The sequence below is a fragment of the Macadamia integrifolia genome, chromosome 12 (genome assembly GCF_013358625.1).
Source record: "Macadamia integrifolia cultivar HAES 741 chromosome 12, SCU_Mint_v3, whole genome shotgun sequence".
Taxonomy (NCBI): Eukaryota; Viridiplantae; Streptophyta; class Magnoliopsida; order Proteales; family Proteaceae; genus Macadamia; species Macadamia integrifolia.
The window spans coordinates 12,785,801-12,803,605 of record NC_056568.1 but is presented as its reverse complement, the minus strand read 5'-3'; the positions used below and the strand labels follow the sequence as shown (position 1 = coordinate 12,803,605).

The 17,805-nt window shown below is 37.9% G+C and overlaps 1 protein-coding gene across 1 annotated transcript in view; it reads right to left on the bottom strand.

Annotated features, from left to right (window-relative positions):
• The window catches only part of LOC122058325 (inner membrane protein PPF-1, chloroplastic), a 34,202-nt gene extending 20,509 nt beyond the window's left edge, over positions 1–13,693 (bottom strand). The window contains exons 1-4 of the mRNA XM_042620958.1: positions 13,207–13,693; positions 9,753–9,863; positions 8,522–8,596; positions 5,791–5,851 (exon numbers count right to left, since the gene is read on the bottom strand). Coding sequence (XP_042476892.1) covers positions 5,791–5,851; positions 8,522–8,596; positions 9,753–9,863; positions 13,207–13,539 — 580 coding nt within the window. The 5' untranslated portion in view covers positions 13,540–13,693. The remainder of the gene's footprint in view (positions 1–5,790; positions 5,852–8,521; positions 8,597–9,752; positions 9,864–13,206) is intronic.
• Between the last annotated feature and the right edge of the window lie 4,112 nt (positions 13,694–17,805).

Sequence of the window (17,805 nt, the reverse complement as noted above, 5' to 3'; positions counted from 1 at the left end):
TCAAATAACATGTAGTGAGAACAGCATCACACAAAAAATTCTTAGGAACTTTCATGTGAACCATTGGAGATCGAGCAACCTCCAATAAATGTTTGTTTTTTTGCTCAGCAGTTCCATTTTGTTATGGGGTATATAAACAACTAGTTTGGTGAATCATAACATTATTAAAACAAAAGGCTGAAATTTCAGGTTGAGTGTACTCCAGTGCATTATTAGAACAAAAGCCCTTAATGGAAACATTAAAATTGATTCTTTATTTCATTATAGAAATCTTTAAAATAGACAAAAACTCAGAACAATCCTTCAATAAGAACACCCAAGTTAATTTGGAGCGATCGTCCACATAGCTAGCAAAATACGCAAAGCCCAACCTATTTTTAACACAACATGGACCCCAGATGTCTGAATGAAATGAGGAAAATAAAGACTAACTTCGCAAAATACTTTGAGTAGGAAAGAGGACCGGTGATGTTTTCCAAGTTCACAAGCTTGACACTGACTCCAGAAAAGCTAGGAATCATGTGTTGAGGCTTGGATAAAGATAAATGTCCTAACCGAAAATGCCATTGAAGAGGAGAAACACTACAATAGTAGCGCCAGCTATAGAGTGACCAGTGGCATGCACAACGTAGAGCCCTGCCTGCTCAAGCCCGCAACCATTTGTCCTCCTTGTCTGAAGGTCCTGAAAAACACAATAAGGAAGGGGGGGAAGTGAAAGAGAAATTGAGAGATCTGGTCAGTTGACTAACAGATTACCAACTTAATAGTAACTGGGGAACATGAAGAACAGAAGATAAGGTCATAGAATCAGTAGGTAAAATAGTACCATGACCAGCTACTTTAGTAGAGGATCCATTGGCAAGTATAACTAGGAGAAGAGTAAGAAACTTTTGACAAGGAAGAAAACAACTCATATTAGTGGATACACTTGAATCGATGATCCAGTGGAAGAATTAGATGTAAGGAAATTTGATGTACTTGTGTGGGCCACAGTGGCAGTGGATGAAGAAGAGCAATGGACATCTGGAGGTTTTGCACAAGCTTCAATAAGTGATTATAGTCATCTCGAGACACATATCCTAATGAGGAACCTCCAGATGATGTAGTATTAATGTCGCTAGACAACTCCATTGTAGTACTACCATCAAGTACAGCAGAATTAGCTAAAGGTGGAATCCACTCTAGGCGACCATGTTTGCCCAACATGTTTCAATAGTGTGATTGGGCTTGCCACAAAAACTAAATTGTCTGACAGATCGACCACTCTGCAGGCCACCTGTAACTCGGCCATTACGTCCACGACCACCCCATGAGGCACACCCTCTCCTAGAGAGGTTAGATCCTCAGCCCCGGCAAGCAACAAAGGCAGAGCTCTCTTTAAGAGAGGTAGAGGTTTCTGGTCTAGATGTGGTGGTAGTGATTTGAACATTCACATTGTCCAACTGGGTCTGGGGATCAGCCATCATACACTATAACTTAGGGCACAAAACAGCAGTACCCAAGAGCAAAACAGAAAAACGATTACCTCAGAAATTGATAGAAAAATAGGAACAGAAATTACTGGTGTCAGATAACCTCCAGATTTGAATCGAAATGACCATCAATAAAAAGATAACACTGACTTATATCACCAAGCAGATCTGAAATCAATTTAAGAAAGAAAAGGGGGTAATATAGTATTATCGCAGGAAGTATAAGGAGAAGAAAAATTGACGAGCATCAGAGGGTCTGACTTTCTTCAAATTTGGGTCAGGTAGCCCTTCATATAAGACAAACAAAATCCCAAAATATAATCAGGATCTGCTGGTCAGATCCAAAAGTACTTTCAGATTCTTCAGTTCTGAAAACTTGCCCAAAAACAGAACAGAAGATGGAGTAAAGGAGAACCTTGATTCTGGAAAATCAGAAGTTGGAACTGCTTCAAACTGGGATCGATTGCACTGTAAGATAGGCTGAATCACTTCTGCAAATATGAGATCCAATTGATGGCTTGATGCTGAGTAATTGAAGTAACAAGAAATTGTTCCAGATTCTGCAGCAGCCATAGTTTAAAGTATCAGGGAGTATCATACCGTCTTTTCCTATAAGTATCAGTATCAGTTGGTATTGATACGATACGATACATGTATTTTATAATAAAAAAATTTGGGTATCTATGAGTGTCGTAGAGTATCATACCGTATTATAGGTGCGATACTCTACGACACCAATCGATACTCATCGATACGTACATTTGCCCGAATGAATGGAAGTTTAAGGGTATCAGTATGTATTGAACTGTATTGAATGATACAGTACGATACAGTTCGATACACTTGATACGTCTCTTTTAAAGGGCATAATGCCTGTTATGAAACCAGACCTGTGGGCAAACGTTGTGGCGGAGTTTTTGGGCATTTTTCTCTTCAAAATTACCCCAAGTAAACAATTCCCCAAAAGAAATTTGGGCGGGGGCTTCGCTCCCCTACATCCCCCTGCTTTGGAGGCCTCCTGCCCCCCTCGCAGCTTCCACACCCCACTTACCAACAAGCGGGACCTCCATTATTTAGGAAAAATGACCAGTACTTCCTGGATTAAACTGAAATCATGCTTCACCAATAACAAGTGTCGAAGAGTATTCACGATAGGGTGAGTGTCCCCATCATGCTATGAGTTGAGTCTTAGAGTTAGAGTTGTTTTTGGTATCCTTATTAGATTGTAATTAGGTGTTTGAGTCTTAGTATGTTTCTTACCACGACTCTACTTATTGGATTATAAATAAATGTGAGCACCACGATAGCCAAATATATCTCTCTCAGTTTTGATTCTTCTTCTTCATAGGTTTTGTTTGGTTCAACTTTCTTTACATGGTATTAGAGCAGGTTGTCAGTAATTGATTCTCTTTATGATTGCCAGTTTGAGTCGTTTCAAGGTTCTATGGTTTATGGTGAAAACCTAGTTCATAGAAAGAGAAGAAAAATTAGGGTTTCCTTGAAGATTTGATGATGTTAAATGTTTCATTATTGCTATATGCAAACAAGCTCTTTTTCCTTTGGTCTGATTGTTACTGGTGATTCGAAATTTTGGAGGTGATCAATCAGTTTTTGGAATCAATTTTCTTGGCATCCAATTTTTTGGGAATTGGTTTTTGTTGATATCTATTTTCTTACGATCCATTATATTTTGGGGATCGATTTTTGTTGGAGGGTTGCTGTTTGGATTGATCAGCGTGTTGGATCAATCATTCTTTGGATCGATTTCCTCTGAAGATTGAAGGAAGATGAAGAAATTGATTTTTATTAGGGTTTTGGACAAAAATCAATTTGTCAGGGTATTTGGGATTCAATTTTTGGGAGAACGTTTATGGGAGTCCATTTTTTAGGAGAAGGTTCTTGAGATTGAATTTTTGGGAGAAGGTTTTTGTGGATTGATTACAATGCCCTTGATTATGAGGTTATTTGGGATCTAATTATTTGTCCACATGTACAATACACGTGAGGGGGAGATTGAAGATTATTATCAGTTTGAATTATTGCCTACTTAAGGTTATTTTGATTTATTGTAAGTATCTACTCGTGTATGTCCTCAGCAACTGTTTTATCTTTTAAAGATGGTTATATTCAGCAACTTGATGTAGTTTGGTATATTCAGCAACTTGATGTTGTTGGGTCCCTAGTAACCTGATGCTACACTTTTGTTAGAGTGTCTTCTTTGGGACGGGATTTTTATGTAGCTGTTGGATCCTCCACTTTTGTTGGAGAGCCTTCTTTGGGAAGGGCTTTGATGTAGCTGTTGGACGCTACAATTTTGTTGCGCTGCATTATTTAGGAAAGTCTTTTGATATAGTCGTTGGATGTTGCAGTTTTCTTAGGATGCCTTCTTTGCGAAGGTCTTTTGTTATAGTTGTTGGACGTTAAATTTTTCATCAGCAGGGCTTTTGGTATTGTTGTTCGTTGCTGATGTTTTTTCTTGGTTTATTCGACATGACGTTTCTTTATCTACTGATGTTTGATGTGTTTGAGCTGATATTCTTGCTGGCTTTATGATGGTTGATTAGAGTTCTCTCTGTGCTCATTGGAGTTCTTGTTGGTCCAACCTTTTGCTATATGAATACTCCAGCTTGAGGGGGAAAGTTAAAAGTGTTCACGATAGGGGAAGAGTCCCATCGTGCTATGAATTGAGTCTTAGAGTTAGAATTGTTTTTGGTTTCCTTATTAGAATGTAATTAGGTGTTTGAGTCTTAGTAGGTTTCCTACCAAGACTCTACTTATGGGATTATAAATAAAGGTGAGCACCACGATAGCCAGATACACTAAGCTATCGTGGGTTTAGATATCTCTATATGGTGACCAATACCGATACTTTAATCCTTGGCCGCAGCTTGTGAAGAAGTCTTCAGTGACTTTAATGCTTCCAATATTCCATGAAAAACTAAGGAACTGATAATAGGGACCCTAGTTTGCTGTCATTATATAATCAACTAGGGCCTGAAGAACATATAGAAGGCAGAATTATTTTGAACAGAAATCAAAGAAGACTCTCAAAACCAGAATCGATTGGAGGAATGTCTATCGATGCTCTGATACCACGTGACTTCAGAGAATCCAATAGCAATCAGCCAGAACAAGGTTTGAAGAAAAAACTGTGTGTGTGTGTGAGAGAGAGAGAGAGAGAGAGAGGTAGGTGAGAAGAGAAGACAACTGCACCAGTGACAGAGATATATTTGTAATATCAACACAATTACAATTAGAGTGTAAGAAGGAAACATAAACAAACCAGGAAACTACCTTCCTACATCAAATAACAAGACTAATCTCTAACTAGTCATCTCTCACAATAGGGACACTCCCACACTACTAATGCAACAAGTAATGGGTCTGATGGGGTAAAACCAACATCCCTATAGACCAAACCAGAATTATAACAACTTAAAAGATCTGAAACTGAGATGAAACAACAAATGTTAATGTGCAGAACAGTAAATAAAAGACTAAACAGCATTAAAGAAGGAACTGATATGTGCAAATTATAGGGAAATGAGTAGATCCGGCCTTGAAGAATAAAAGAAGAAAAAGAAAGGATATCACCTAACTATTGTAAAGGAATCCCAGCAATTCAAGCCTTCGCATCCCACTAAGGTTTCCCTACTGCTTTCCCCCAGTAGAGCAATTTTGAATCCCATAGAACCATGCTCTGTCTCCCACAGAACTCACAAGCACAAGGCTAAATTGTTTCTTAAATCCTTAGGGTGGGTATGATCCCCTTCTCTTTATTTATAACTTCATGGAAATAAGAAAAATAGGAAACTCCCCATGTGTGGAAGGAGGAATCTCTTACAATCCAAGTTTTCCACAAAATAGAAACTCTTCCATAACTTAACAAAATAAAAACTAACAAAAATCCTGTATATGACTCAAATCCCTCATATTTGGGCTTATAGAATTTTCCCATTACAAAAGAAAACTTAAAAATACTAAGCCCAGGGCCCACATAACCCATTGGACACTTAAATTAAACATACTGGTCCGTTCTTGGACCAACCCAGTAGCCTGGTTTGCCGTTGGCCCTCTTGCTTTTCTGAATTGCATCAAATTACCCAACTAATTTAGAGAAGAAAAATCACTGCTTAAGATTTTGTCCAAAAATTAATCAAAGATGCATGCTAACAAATGCTCAAGCCAATGTCTTTGTACTTACTGATGTTAAAGTCATAACTACAAACACATATACTAGTGATCCATATAGAGTAGAAATAATTACCAATTACAAATAATTTCTCTTTGCAATATAACTGCTAACTGAAAGACAAACCTGCCAACGGGTTAACCCCTGCTTGCCTATAGAGGCGTGATGTCTCAAGTTGTATTCTTTCCTGACAGTAATAAAACAGTGAAAACAAACTAATAAGCACCAAACTGCATGCCCACGAACCAAAATACATTAAAACAGACTCTAATGAACCGTTTTGCATGCGATAGACATGGACAAAATAAGGATGCAGAGGGAAATAGAAAACTAGAAGTCATAAGATGTAAAGAGCAAGGTCATATTTTAATGTCTATACAATAAAAAATTAAATATGATGATGGCCATGATTACAAACAGAAAGATCATTTACTCATGTTTCACAAATTTGCACACACATTATCCACCTATTTGACAAACTAAATTGAAAGGTAACTGATAGAGATCAGCTACACAAATGTCAGTCAAAATAGCTAAAAGGGGTAGTTCCATCAAGTCCATCTTATGGCAACAAAGAAAGTACTCAGGGCCCAAGATTTTGGTCCAATGGATCATACCATGTTAAAGAGGGTGCTTTTCTAATAATTTTTTTATTTGAAGAGGTGCAAGCATGTCAGCATTAAATAATTTTTATTTTTGGAAATTCAATTACTACTTTTTTATTCCAGTTTATGTCTAATGATGCAAGAATATTGACAATGTATCTACCCTCACAAGTAGGGTTGAAGTTCTTCATCTTGTACAAGCATTTTTCTTATTTTTAGATAGTGAAGATGAAAGAAATTCAAGCATGGGCCAAAAAAAGAAAGAACAGCCAATGCAAAACAGGAAACAAATTTCAAGCATAGGCAAGATTCCATTTTCTTTGAATTCTACTTGAGTCAACTTGCTGATTGTTGGGTTCTACTTACAGAAATGTTAAGAAACTTAGTTTTTCTTTAAATTATAATAAGCATCAAATTGTGTACGGAAGTCATCAAAGATTTTTCTTGCTGCCAATGTATAGATAGGTATAGGATTAGAATAAAGTTCACAAAAGTGGAAAAAGACAAATTTTGGTTTGGATTTCATTACTATTTTTAGAGCTGAGAAATTGGTTGAAAATAAATTGTACGTTTTTGGCTGTCTACTTGTCATTTCTTTGATTACTACATGCTAAGGGTGTCAATTTGTAACTGAAACCGAATACCGAACCAAAAGTGAGCCGAATTAACCAAAATGAACCGAGCCGAATTGATTCGGTTAAAATTCAGTTTCAGTATGAATATCTATCTTGGTTCAGACCGGTTACGATTCAGGGTATAAGAACTGTCGGTTCAATCCAAAACCGAACCGAGTTTCCCTTAAAAGAAGAAGTGTTGATGTATGACATGTTGACTGGTAAATCGTGATGAAAAAGAAGAAAAGAAGACTTGTTGACGTCATGATGTGATGTACTTTATCATAAAAATATATATATATTAAAAAAATGTAAATGATGACGTTATGTGTACTAATACCCAAAACCCTTTTCACTTTTTAATTCATCTTTCACCTTCAGCTCTCCCAACTCCGAAGGAACCCTAAATCCCTAATCTCTATTCTTTCTTCTTCCTCCAGTGGCCCAACCTCTTGCTTCTTCGATGCCATTGATCCCTTTGCTAGACCTTCTCATGTACGTAATGCCATGATTATCGTCTGCCGCGGTGTTGCACTAGACTGGTGGGGTTTATTTTTCTTATTTTTTGTTTATTTGTTTGATCTCAAAGCGATAAAGATCTGGCTTTTCACAAATGGTTGATGTAGATCTGCACGTTGCAGCGAGCAGTGATGTTGCTTTGAGATCATCGTCGTGGGAAGGTTGCCACTGCAGCCTATCTTTGAGATCTGGTTGTTGGGTGTTGGGAACAAGGTTTGTGGGTCTAGTTGTAGAGACTCAGAGATGATTCGTCTTCTCTGGGAGTGAGATAGTGAGTGGGTGTGGCGCATAGAATATCAATGGAACCGAACTCCAAACCGAATATCAAAACCGAACTTAAACGAACAGATTCGGCTTGAATATTAGATTGTGGAACCGACTCAGTTTTTGGTTCGGATCCCATTCACACTGTCCACCATTTGAACCAAACAGAAAAACCGGAACCGAGCCGATTGACACCCTTACTACATGCTAGTGTACTGCTTGATTGATGATAATTTCACCACTTATTCACTACATCATTAATTATTATTTTTTTTTAATTGTTGGTGTCTAAGTTGTGTCTGTCTTCTTAAAATTAGGGAGACCCCATAATTTCAAGATCGAAGCAGAGGGAGCAATGTGATGCTTAGACTATTTTCATGCTCAAGGTACTAGTTCTTCTGTAGAAAGTAAGAAATCGTCTCCTTTCAATTTTACAAACCCCAACCAAAACCCCCCCCCCCAAAAAAAAAAAGTCCCACCTCCCAGACCCCTCTGGCCTCAAATTGAAATCCCTCATTTCACATCTACTGTTCTATCATCCATGGAAATATGATTCACCAATGAAGATCACCTCCTCAACAGCTGACCAGAATCTTCTATGTAAAACCCCCTTAAAACCTATTCTGTCCTTTGCCTCAAATCCCTCTTCCGATTCATTACCAGCAACCTAGAAACTTCCCCCTCCCACCAAATCCAGCAGCATACATAGAAAATATTTTCTATCAGAAGTTAATAACCCTAGTTCCTTGATCCAATACCATTACAAACCCAAGACCTTGAATCCATAAACCCTATGCTTTGGTTATATAAATGAAATCCTTAAGAAGAAGGAAAAGGAAAAGAAGGATTTTTTACCTGATTTCCTGCATATCTTTCTTGAATCGCTTTGATCTTTGGCTGAAGATTTTGCATTGCCAGAGTTGATTCAACCTACAAACAAAATAAAAGTATATGATGTTATAATCACTCATCAACAAAAAATATTACGTGGACACATCCAATATTATTGGCTCATAATTCTCAAACTGGAAAAAAATATATTACGAGCAACCAAAACAAAGGAAGAAAATTTATCTAAAAAGAATTTCTTGACTGTCACATCATTATCAATGCCTTCAAGTAAATATTCAAGGCAAGAGTTTTCTTCCACCTTCCAGTCAACCCAGCGCCATATATTCCATCATATCACATGCTTCCAATTTTACCTAAAAACCATCATGTGCTTTCAGAATGTTTTTAACTTCCTCAGTCAAAAGTTCTCTTCAATTTCCCTAATCTTTTAGAGCCTTCAATAAATACTTTTTGCCAAAGCTGCATTAGTCTTCATCGCACATATCCAAACCATTCAATCAACATTACATTTATTTGTTTAAGTCACCATGTCCTCTACTCCTATGTTCATTCACTCACAAGAATAAGCTTGTTTCTTTTAGAGTATTTCAACTCATAAACCTGATCTTGCCACCATTCAGTCTATGAAATAAATCTCAATGAACCAGCATAGCATCATTAAGCATGGTGAATGCCAGTGCCATCTTAAGAAATCCTCCCCTCTACTTTCATCAGATAAATGTTGCCAAGCTCCAGTTTAGCTAACTCCAGTGGTCGTACTCATCAATCCCATCTAAATTTCCTAGTCATGAATAACCAAAAACAAATTAACTTTATGAAGGTGATTTGACATATCTCATGGTCATCAAACATAGGTAGAGAGCTAATCTATTTCTATCATTCCTAAAATTCCCTCTATATCTGAATTGATTAGGGTTAATTATAAATGCTCAAGGGAGAAGGTTTCCCACGCCAATGGTGTGGGGGGAATCTTATCCTAAACCAATCACGGCAATCGAAACAGTTTTTCAGTAGGGAGACCACATGGTCAGGGAGGAGAGAGTGTCAGTGTGAGACCCACATGCTCAGAATGTGAGGGGGCCTGGGAGAGCATCCACAGACTGTCGGTGTGGGGATCTTTTTCCCATGTTTTAATTTAGATAAGCTATAAAAAACCACAAAATTCATTTTACTTGGTGAAAATATCCATGCTTTCTCATTAGCTTTAAGTTAAAATAGCAGCATTGACATTCACCTGCTTCTTTGTCAAAGGAAGTGTGGCCACTTTAACAAGAACGGTGAGCAATATAATAGCAAACCCATACGGGTAGGGAACATGCACAGCTGAAAGCCCATCCTTCAGCACCTGAAACCAATAAAATATGTAAATTTTCAACATATGTTGATCTATCTTTATTGAATAGATTTGAATATGCAAACAGCATAAATATTACCAACCAAAAAACAAACATATACAGCTTTAATCATGAATATCAGAAAAGACTGAGAGATGCTATAAATTTGACATATAATTACTCAACTTCAACTGTCCCTTAAGTTTTTATTTACTAATCCATTTACACTATCTCAAGTCAAAGATGTCAACATTATCCATATGTATAAGCCCCAAAGAAGGGTGGAAAGAAATTGCATACACAATTTTGCACATCAAGTAAGACCTGGTAGCAAATTCTCTTTCCGAGCTTAGCGAGATAAACGAACATGGTTAACCCTTAAGCATGTAATAAACAACCAAAGGTAAAAATATGATTGAGTACAAACTACAGATGCTAACAGGATACTCAATACCTGAGTAACCCAATGTAGCAAACCCCAAATGTTTGATTTCAGGACTGAATTCTTGTACCAAATAAATGACCAGGATGGGTATCAAAATCATAGCTTGTCATCACATTCTAAAGTTTTCTAACAGAATAAGTAATCGAATACTCAAAAAGCCGGACCAGCTGTCCCATGTTTATACCTAATAAATTAGGCAGAAATTTCTACTGATAAACAATTGTAGAAATACATTTAAATTGCATTTGATGGTTTATGACACTAATAAATAACCAGAAGCTTGGGCCACCGCTGAAATGGGCGCAGTAGGGCCTGGCCTTGGGCAATAAATATAGCCGATGGACCACAAAGTCAAGCTATCTAATGGACCTGCAAAGCCCACAGAAGCTTTGACTACACCCACTTCCTATGTTTATTGCTTAAGATATTGCACTCTGAAGCCCCATTAATGGGGCTCCCAAAAGTTATTTGGTTCTAGTCAACTCATCAAGCATTCTCTCAGCTACTTGGGATCAACAATATAAGATCACAGATCTTGTCCACTCATAAGCATTTCATGTTTTCTTTCACCACTTCAGACCAGATCATCTTTGGCCTTCGCCTTGTCACTTCAGACCAGATCATATTTGGCCTTCGCCTTGTCCTTTGAATACCTACAATCCTCTGATTGACTATTACTAAGCATTAACGGGTCTCTATTGTCCCATGGTTGAATCCATGGGTGAAAGGAGGGAGAGGAACTTCTGAAGAGGTAAAAAAATTCTTTACTTCTGAACATATCATCTTACTCTACCACCAGTATCTCATTTATATACATAATATTCTGCGTAAATAGGTGTTCATTTGGTTTCCAGATGTGATCCCTGTTGAGCTTCTGGCAAGTTGATTGGTCACATTTTTCTTCAGTGTCCTTTCTCAGTGTCACTACGGAGAAGATTCACTGGTCTCTTTGGCTTTGTGTGGAGATCTCATGACTCAATCATGGGCTTCGTTCCATTGGTGGAAATCTCTGGCAAATTGAAAGAGGTGTGGCAGGCAGGCAGGCTTGGTATTCATTCCTTATAATATTTGGGCTAAAGAAACTCTCTCCATTTTGAAGGGAAATACAAGTTGCCATCTCAGATTTTTTCCTTTATCATTACAGATTTATTGGAGGCAGCGCTGAAGATGAAATATTCTATTCAATCTATGTGTGACTACCTTGCAAGTTGCAACTACGAGTTAGGGCCTGTCTTTCCCTCCTCCCCTAGCTCCAAAAAATTTTGAAGTATTATGGTGCAAGCCGGAAGTAGGATGGATAAAAATGAATGTGGGTGCTCCCTTGGGAATCCTGGATGGGCGGGTGCTGCCTAAGTGTTTAGGGATCATGATGGTCTGCTATTGGGAGCTTTCAATCATTTTTTGGGTGTTCAAACAAACTACGAAGCAGAATTTTCAGCTCTTCTGCTCAGGCTTCAAAAGGCTAAAGAGATGAGCAAAAATTGTGGGTGGAATATGATTCTTCATCAGTGGTAGAGTCAATCCGTTCACATTAAGTTCCATGGCTCCGCAGTAAAAAATAGTGGACTTTGAAGTCATTCCCAGCTTCGACCACATGGAAGATCAGTCACTGCTTTAGGGAAGCCAATGGTGTGGCTGACCTTCTAGCAAAAGGGGCTGCTATTCATGGAACCTCTGAAGTTCTCAATTCTTCCTCCTCCTGTGTGGAATGAGCTGATTTGGGACTCTCTCTCCCGTCCTAGATATTGGTTTGAATATTAGTTCACAGTTGGTTGCTTTTAGGCTAGTGTCCTGCTAATGCAATGCCGAAGGTGGGTTCCAAATTTCTTTTTTGTATTTTGTATCCGTCTGGCCGTCTGGGTGTGCCTAGACGTTGATTCTGTATATTCTTTTTTCTCTTTTTAGCAAAATTTTTGGGCTATTCCATACAGTAAATTTGCTAAACAAGCCAATCACGAAACAACGTATGGATGATGTAGATACGCACCCATGGAGCGATCCATACCCATCTGGGTATCCAGACAGAGATGATACGGATCCATATTTGAGTTTTTGGTCAATAAGAATTTAGTAGTTATTTTATTTAGGAGAATAATATTTTTAGTTTATTTTAATCTGTTATTTTAGGAAGTTGAGTACTTGAGTATGTAGGAGTTAAAGTTGGTTTAGAGCTTGTTTCCTTTTATGAAATGCTCCTAGTTATGGCTAGCTTCTATTTCAGTTGGTTTCTATTTCTATCTTTTATTTTCCCTATATATTGGTTGTAACCAATGGACAAAATCAGATAATGAAAATAATGAATTGAGATTGGTTTTGATGAAGAGCCTACGGGCTAGTGTGTGCGCGATTCTCTCCTCCCCCCCCTGAACTCAGGGATTCTTCCCTATCCCTACCGGCCCTCCATCAATGGAGGTCTCCTTCAAAATCCCAACTGCCAATATTTTAAACTTCTGCAAAAATGCTTCTCCCCAAACTGAACAAAGAATACCAGATCAGATGGAGGTGCACAGAACACTCGAGGCTGATCCAAATATCACCAAACGTGGCCAAACGTGTCCAAGTTGCGGACCGTGTTGAATATCTATAAATTCTGGCTACTGTTGGGATTTTAATAAACAAAATTCTCTATGCAAACAGATAGAAAGATGGTAAATATCAGATATTTATAGTCTCACAGTTAAATGATTTAAATCAAACCTGTTAAATACATAGAACTGCCAGAATCCTCTCCGGCAAATATAATCAGAAGGAGGTTTCTAGGTCGATAAAGAAAATGACGCCCAATTCACATATAACCCTCAAAAGGTACACGAACGAAACCAACACTTGGCTTCCAATTTCCTCTAAATTTTGAAAAATAAAACGATCACCATCAAATATATTTCTCCAGTTCTTTAGAAAAAAAGTACCTTCAAAACAAATTCCATCGCCTCTGAGATGAACCCAAACCAACCCCCGTTCTTCTGAACCGCGGCATCAGTGGAACCAGCGGCAGCACCAGCCGAATCCGTCGCAACAGCAGCATCAGCAAGCGTGTACAACAAACTTTCAGCTCTGCTAAAAATTCCATGAAAATCGATCGAAGAGTCTAATTGGTGAAGAGGAGGAACATCATGGAAGGAGAATCTCACTCTGGTATCGTTAAGCCTACGATAAGGGAACCTGCAAAAGCCATGGCCTAAAAGAGAAGGGGGGAGGGGAGTACCCAGAAACGGAGGAGATGAAATTAGAGCTTTCGCCATGGTTTAAGCTTTCAAAGCTCAATAAGAAGATTCAATTCAGCTTCTCATGAGGAGAGAAGGGGAGTGAGAGGACGGGCTACTCGCAGTGCCGCAGTGAACTACGAGGGGGGAGACGAGAGAGAGGATTTGGAGCCTGGAGGTATTTTTCTTGCATTATCCGTATTTTTTGGCGGATATCGAAGATTCGAAATGAACCACAACGGTCCGTCTCCCGGGCCGTATCTTCTGTTTTTTTAACTGTCGGTTGGTTTTATAACCACGTGGCAATGTAAATGGTTGTAAATTTCTTCCACCTCGTAGGAATTGCAACGCATTGGCCCCCGCCTATTTCACTTCCAATCAACTTCCAGACAGAACCAGACAGAATCGGCCAACCGGCCGAAATTCGGTACCGGGAGTCCGGGACTCATGGGTTTCGATCCACTCTTTATTCCTCGGACTGAAGCTGAAGCCAATAACATCACAAATTGGGGCTCCTCTCCATTCATTTGGAACAATTAGGACCCGTCTGAACAGAGGGGAGAGTGGGGTGGAAACGGTATGAAGATTGGACCCACATATTGGTGGGGTGAAATTAGGGGCATCAATCGTTCGGTTTGGTTCGGTTTCCATCGGGCTGAATCGATAAACCAATCTGATAAGGAATTTTGGTTTTTGGTCGGTTTCGGTTTTGATCTAATATGATTTCGATTTATTTCAATTTTTTAGTATCGGGTTAACACCGGTTTAGATCGGTTTATTATCGGACATGAACCATAATGAAATCTTCCATTCATAACATATAGGGACGAAATATTTTGCAAAAACACTTTAAACTAACATTGTAACCAATAGATAACTAATTACTAAGGGAAAGATAACTAATATTGAAACCAATAGATAACTAATTACTAAGAAAATAACTAATATTGAAATCACAAAATGAACCCTATTATCTAATCATTTATTTAACTATCCAACTAATTTTGTATAGTGAACAAGGAAAACAATGCAAGTATTGTTACAATTTACAAATCAATTTCATATCCATAACCTCATATTCATTGATTTGTAACAATTCCCCTTAAAACAAAATATTCTCATTAATATTGTAAAAGATGGACAATAAATTCACCAATTTATAATCTCATAATCATTTTTTTTTTAATCAGTTTCATTTGGTTTGGTTTCGATTCGGTTATTGGTCGATTTGGTTTGGACCAGTTTTTAATCGGTCCCAACATACCTAAGTCCAAAACCAATCCAATAAGGATCGATTTGGTTATGTTGTTCCTAGGAATCCGTATAAGGCTGTGCGTCGGTCCTGCAAAATCACAGAAGGCAGATACTCAAAGGTGGCTCTGGGATTAGTCCTCTGATGCCCAAGTTAGAGACCCATGCAACAGTCTTTTTGAGAGTATTGGCGAGTGAGTGAACTTACTTGGTTCTCTCCTCCAAGTTTCTTCTTATATGATCATACCATGTAGAGTCCTACTAGGACGCGTCTTTCTTCCTCTTAAGGGATTAGGACGGTTTGTTGGAGGACTCCTCCTTGCACGTTTTACGTTTCCATAGGGAATATTACCTTGGATGGATGGAGTCCTATCATGACTCAATCACTGAAGAAAAGTTTGGGTTTCTCCGCCACTTGGCTATCCAAAGCTGTGGTGTAGATAAGTGGTGAGATGTCATGTGTCAGTATCTAACTGGGTGGTTTAGTTCATGTGTATCAAGTTTGATCCGGGTTTTTTCAATCGATTTTATTGATTTAGGCTAGGGATTGATACTCCTAGGTGAAATACTAGAATGGTAAAGCAAACAAAATGTTATTGTAGCATCCCATCCCACCTCATCCGGTTGAGTGGGAAGGTTTATAGAGTGATGAGAGAAGGAGAAGAATGTTCCGAATTGAAAAGTGAGGAGAGAGAGAGAGAGAGAATGATATTACTATGTCCATCAAGTTCCATATTTATTTAATGGGCGAGAGAATGTTATCTGATAGTGCACATACACATAAACATTCACAACCAATAGGAGGGCACATGCGAACATCTTTAATGCGGGATAGTACAATCTTTTTGCACCCATTGTATCTTGGCGTAGGTACATGCTATCAGGTAGCGTTCTTTCTTACTTATTTAATATTTAAATTAATTTATTATGCATGATTATTGACATACTATGGTTTCATTAAGTTTTCACCTAAATAGTTCTTGACTAGGGATAATAAGACTGAGCATTCTATCTATATATAGTCGTCACACCATGTATTCTTTGGAATGGCATTTTAGGACACGAGTGTGAGTACACATGATGATGGCACACAATGCAAGATCACACAGGGGAGTCTTACATGTGTCACTACTAGTTGATAAATCAAAAAATCCGTGTTAATAGAATTTAGTTGGTCCCTTGACTAAAGATACTTTTATCGTCGTGGTTACACATCATGGGGTTTGGTGCACCAATGATTGATGTCTTTCTGACTATATTGGTGTATTAAATTCATGGTGTTTGATCATAAACAAGAAAGATGTTTAACACGGAATCCACTACCCTACTAAGAAATATCAAAGAGAGATGATGGCTACTATATGTATATTAGACGAAAATCTGAATTTAATAATGAATTTGTAAATATTTTGAAAACAAATGCTATTCTATTGAATGTTTTGGTCCAATCATTGACACAAGATCTCTATATAGTCAAATTCGACAGACCCAGACACTAATAAAATTACATGTCCTATAATCTTAGGCAGGATACATAATGGGATTCTACATTTTCACTCTTTTGAAGCTAACAAGGATCTTGGTTATTGACAAGGACACTTGTTATTAATAGACAGGGAAAATTATAAATAAACGGATCGACAAGGAAATCTATAATTGAATAAATTAAGAAAAAAAATAACAATGGGATTAAAAATCCCAAAACGGACTATTATAGTGAAGCACAGTCAAAGTGAGCAATTGATAATTACAAATGACGAGATAGAGGAGAAGGACACAATTTTGCCAATCAATCTCTCTTCTCTCTCTCTCTCTCTCTCTCTCTCTCTCTGATGCGCACAAAATTCGTCATTAGGGCCACTCTTACCCAGAATATTCTTGGCGAGAAGAGTAGAAGAATTAGATGAAGAAATTAAGGCACTCCTAAACGATATGATATTGCAAAGAAAAGAAAAATTACAAGAAACAATCATTTATTTCTAAATGGATGGATTACATACAGTTCAAATACCACAATATTAACGTAGGAATTTGATATTGTTTCCTCCTCCGGATGAAGATGCAGCTATTGATTCGTTTAAATTTGGACAACTGCAACCTTAGCTTTGATTTCTCTCTCTTCACCTTCTTAGTTACACTCACACAGTAATAGAGATGCGTGAACTACGTATAGTAGATGGAGGACCTCAGTCTCTTAGTTTTATAGATAACCATTCAGCCTCCCATAAGGGCTAGCAAGGGCGGGCGAGCGATTACAGGAAACATGTCTATCATGTTGTGAGTCACGTTGTGCTTCGATGTGATTAAGTCAACAGTCCAACAAAATAGGGGTTTATAACAAATAGGTAAGTTGGACAAATCATTAGATAAACCCTACATTAGGAACTTGCATCTTTTGTTCATAAACGAATTTAATTTCATGGAGAAGAGTGTGAAACTTTATGCCGAAATAGTTACAATCAGAGGGCTCTATATTGTTCAGGCCAAGGCTGTGTTTGGTAATATTTTTGTTCCAGAAACGAAGTTGGTGTTAAAAATGAAAATTTCAGTTTTTGTGTCAAAACACCGTTTTTAAACGAAAAAATGGTGTTTGGTAAATATGTTTTTGGAACGGTTTCAAAACACAGGTCTTCTCCCCTCTTTGTGCGTGAAATTGTGAAAATTGAAGAGCTAGGGCGGAAGACAAGTTTATCGGGAATGATTTTCCTAAAATCAACCAAATAGTTCATTTATTTTTATTTGGAACGAAACTAGGAAGACGGAACAACTATTTGTCATTCCGTCAATTCCAGTTTCTACTGTTTTTTTTTTTTTTTTCACTTTTTGTTCAAAAAAAATGGAAACTCGTCTATGATGCACCAAACGCTTTGTTCCATTTTTTTGTTCCAATAGAACAAAAAAACTCCAGAAACATTCCAATAGAACGTTACCAAACGCAGCCCAAATTTCTCCGCCACAAGCTTATTCTTTCTTTTTTCTTTTTCTTTTTTTATTTGGGGTGGGGGGGATGTGGGAGTTTTCACCGTTAGAAGGGTCTACTATGGGGTCCTTGTA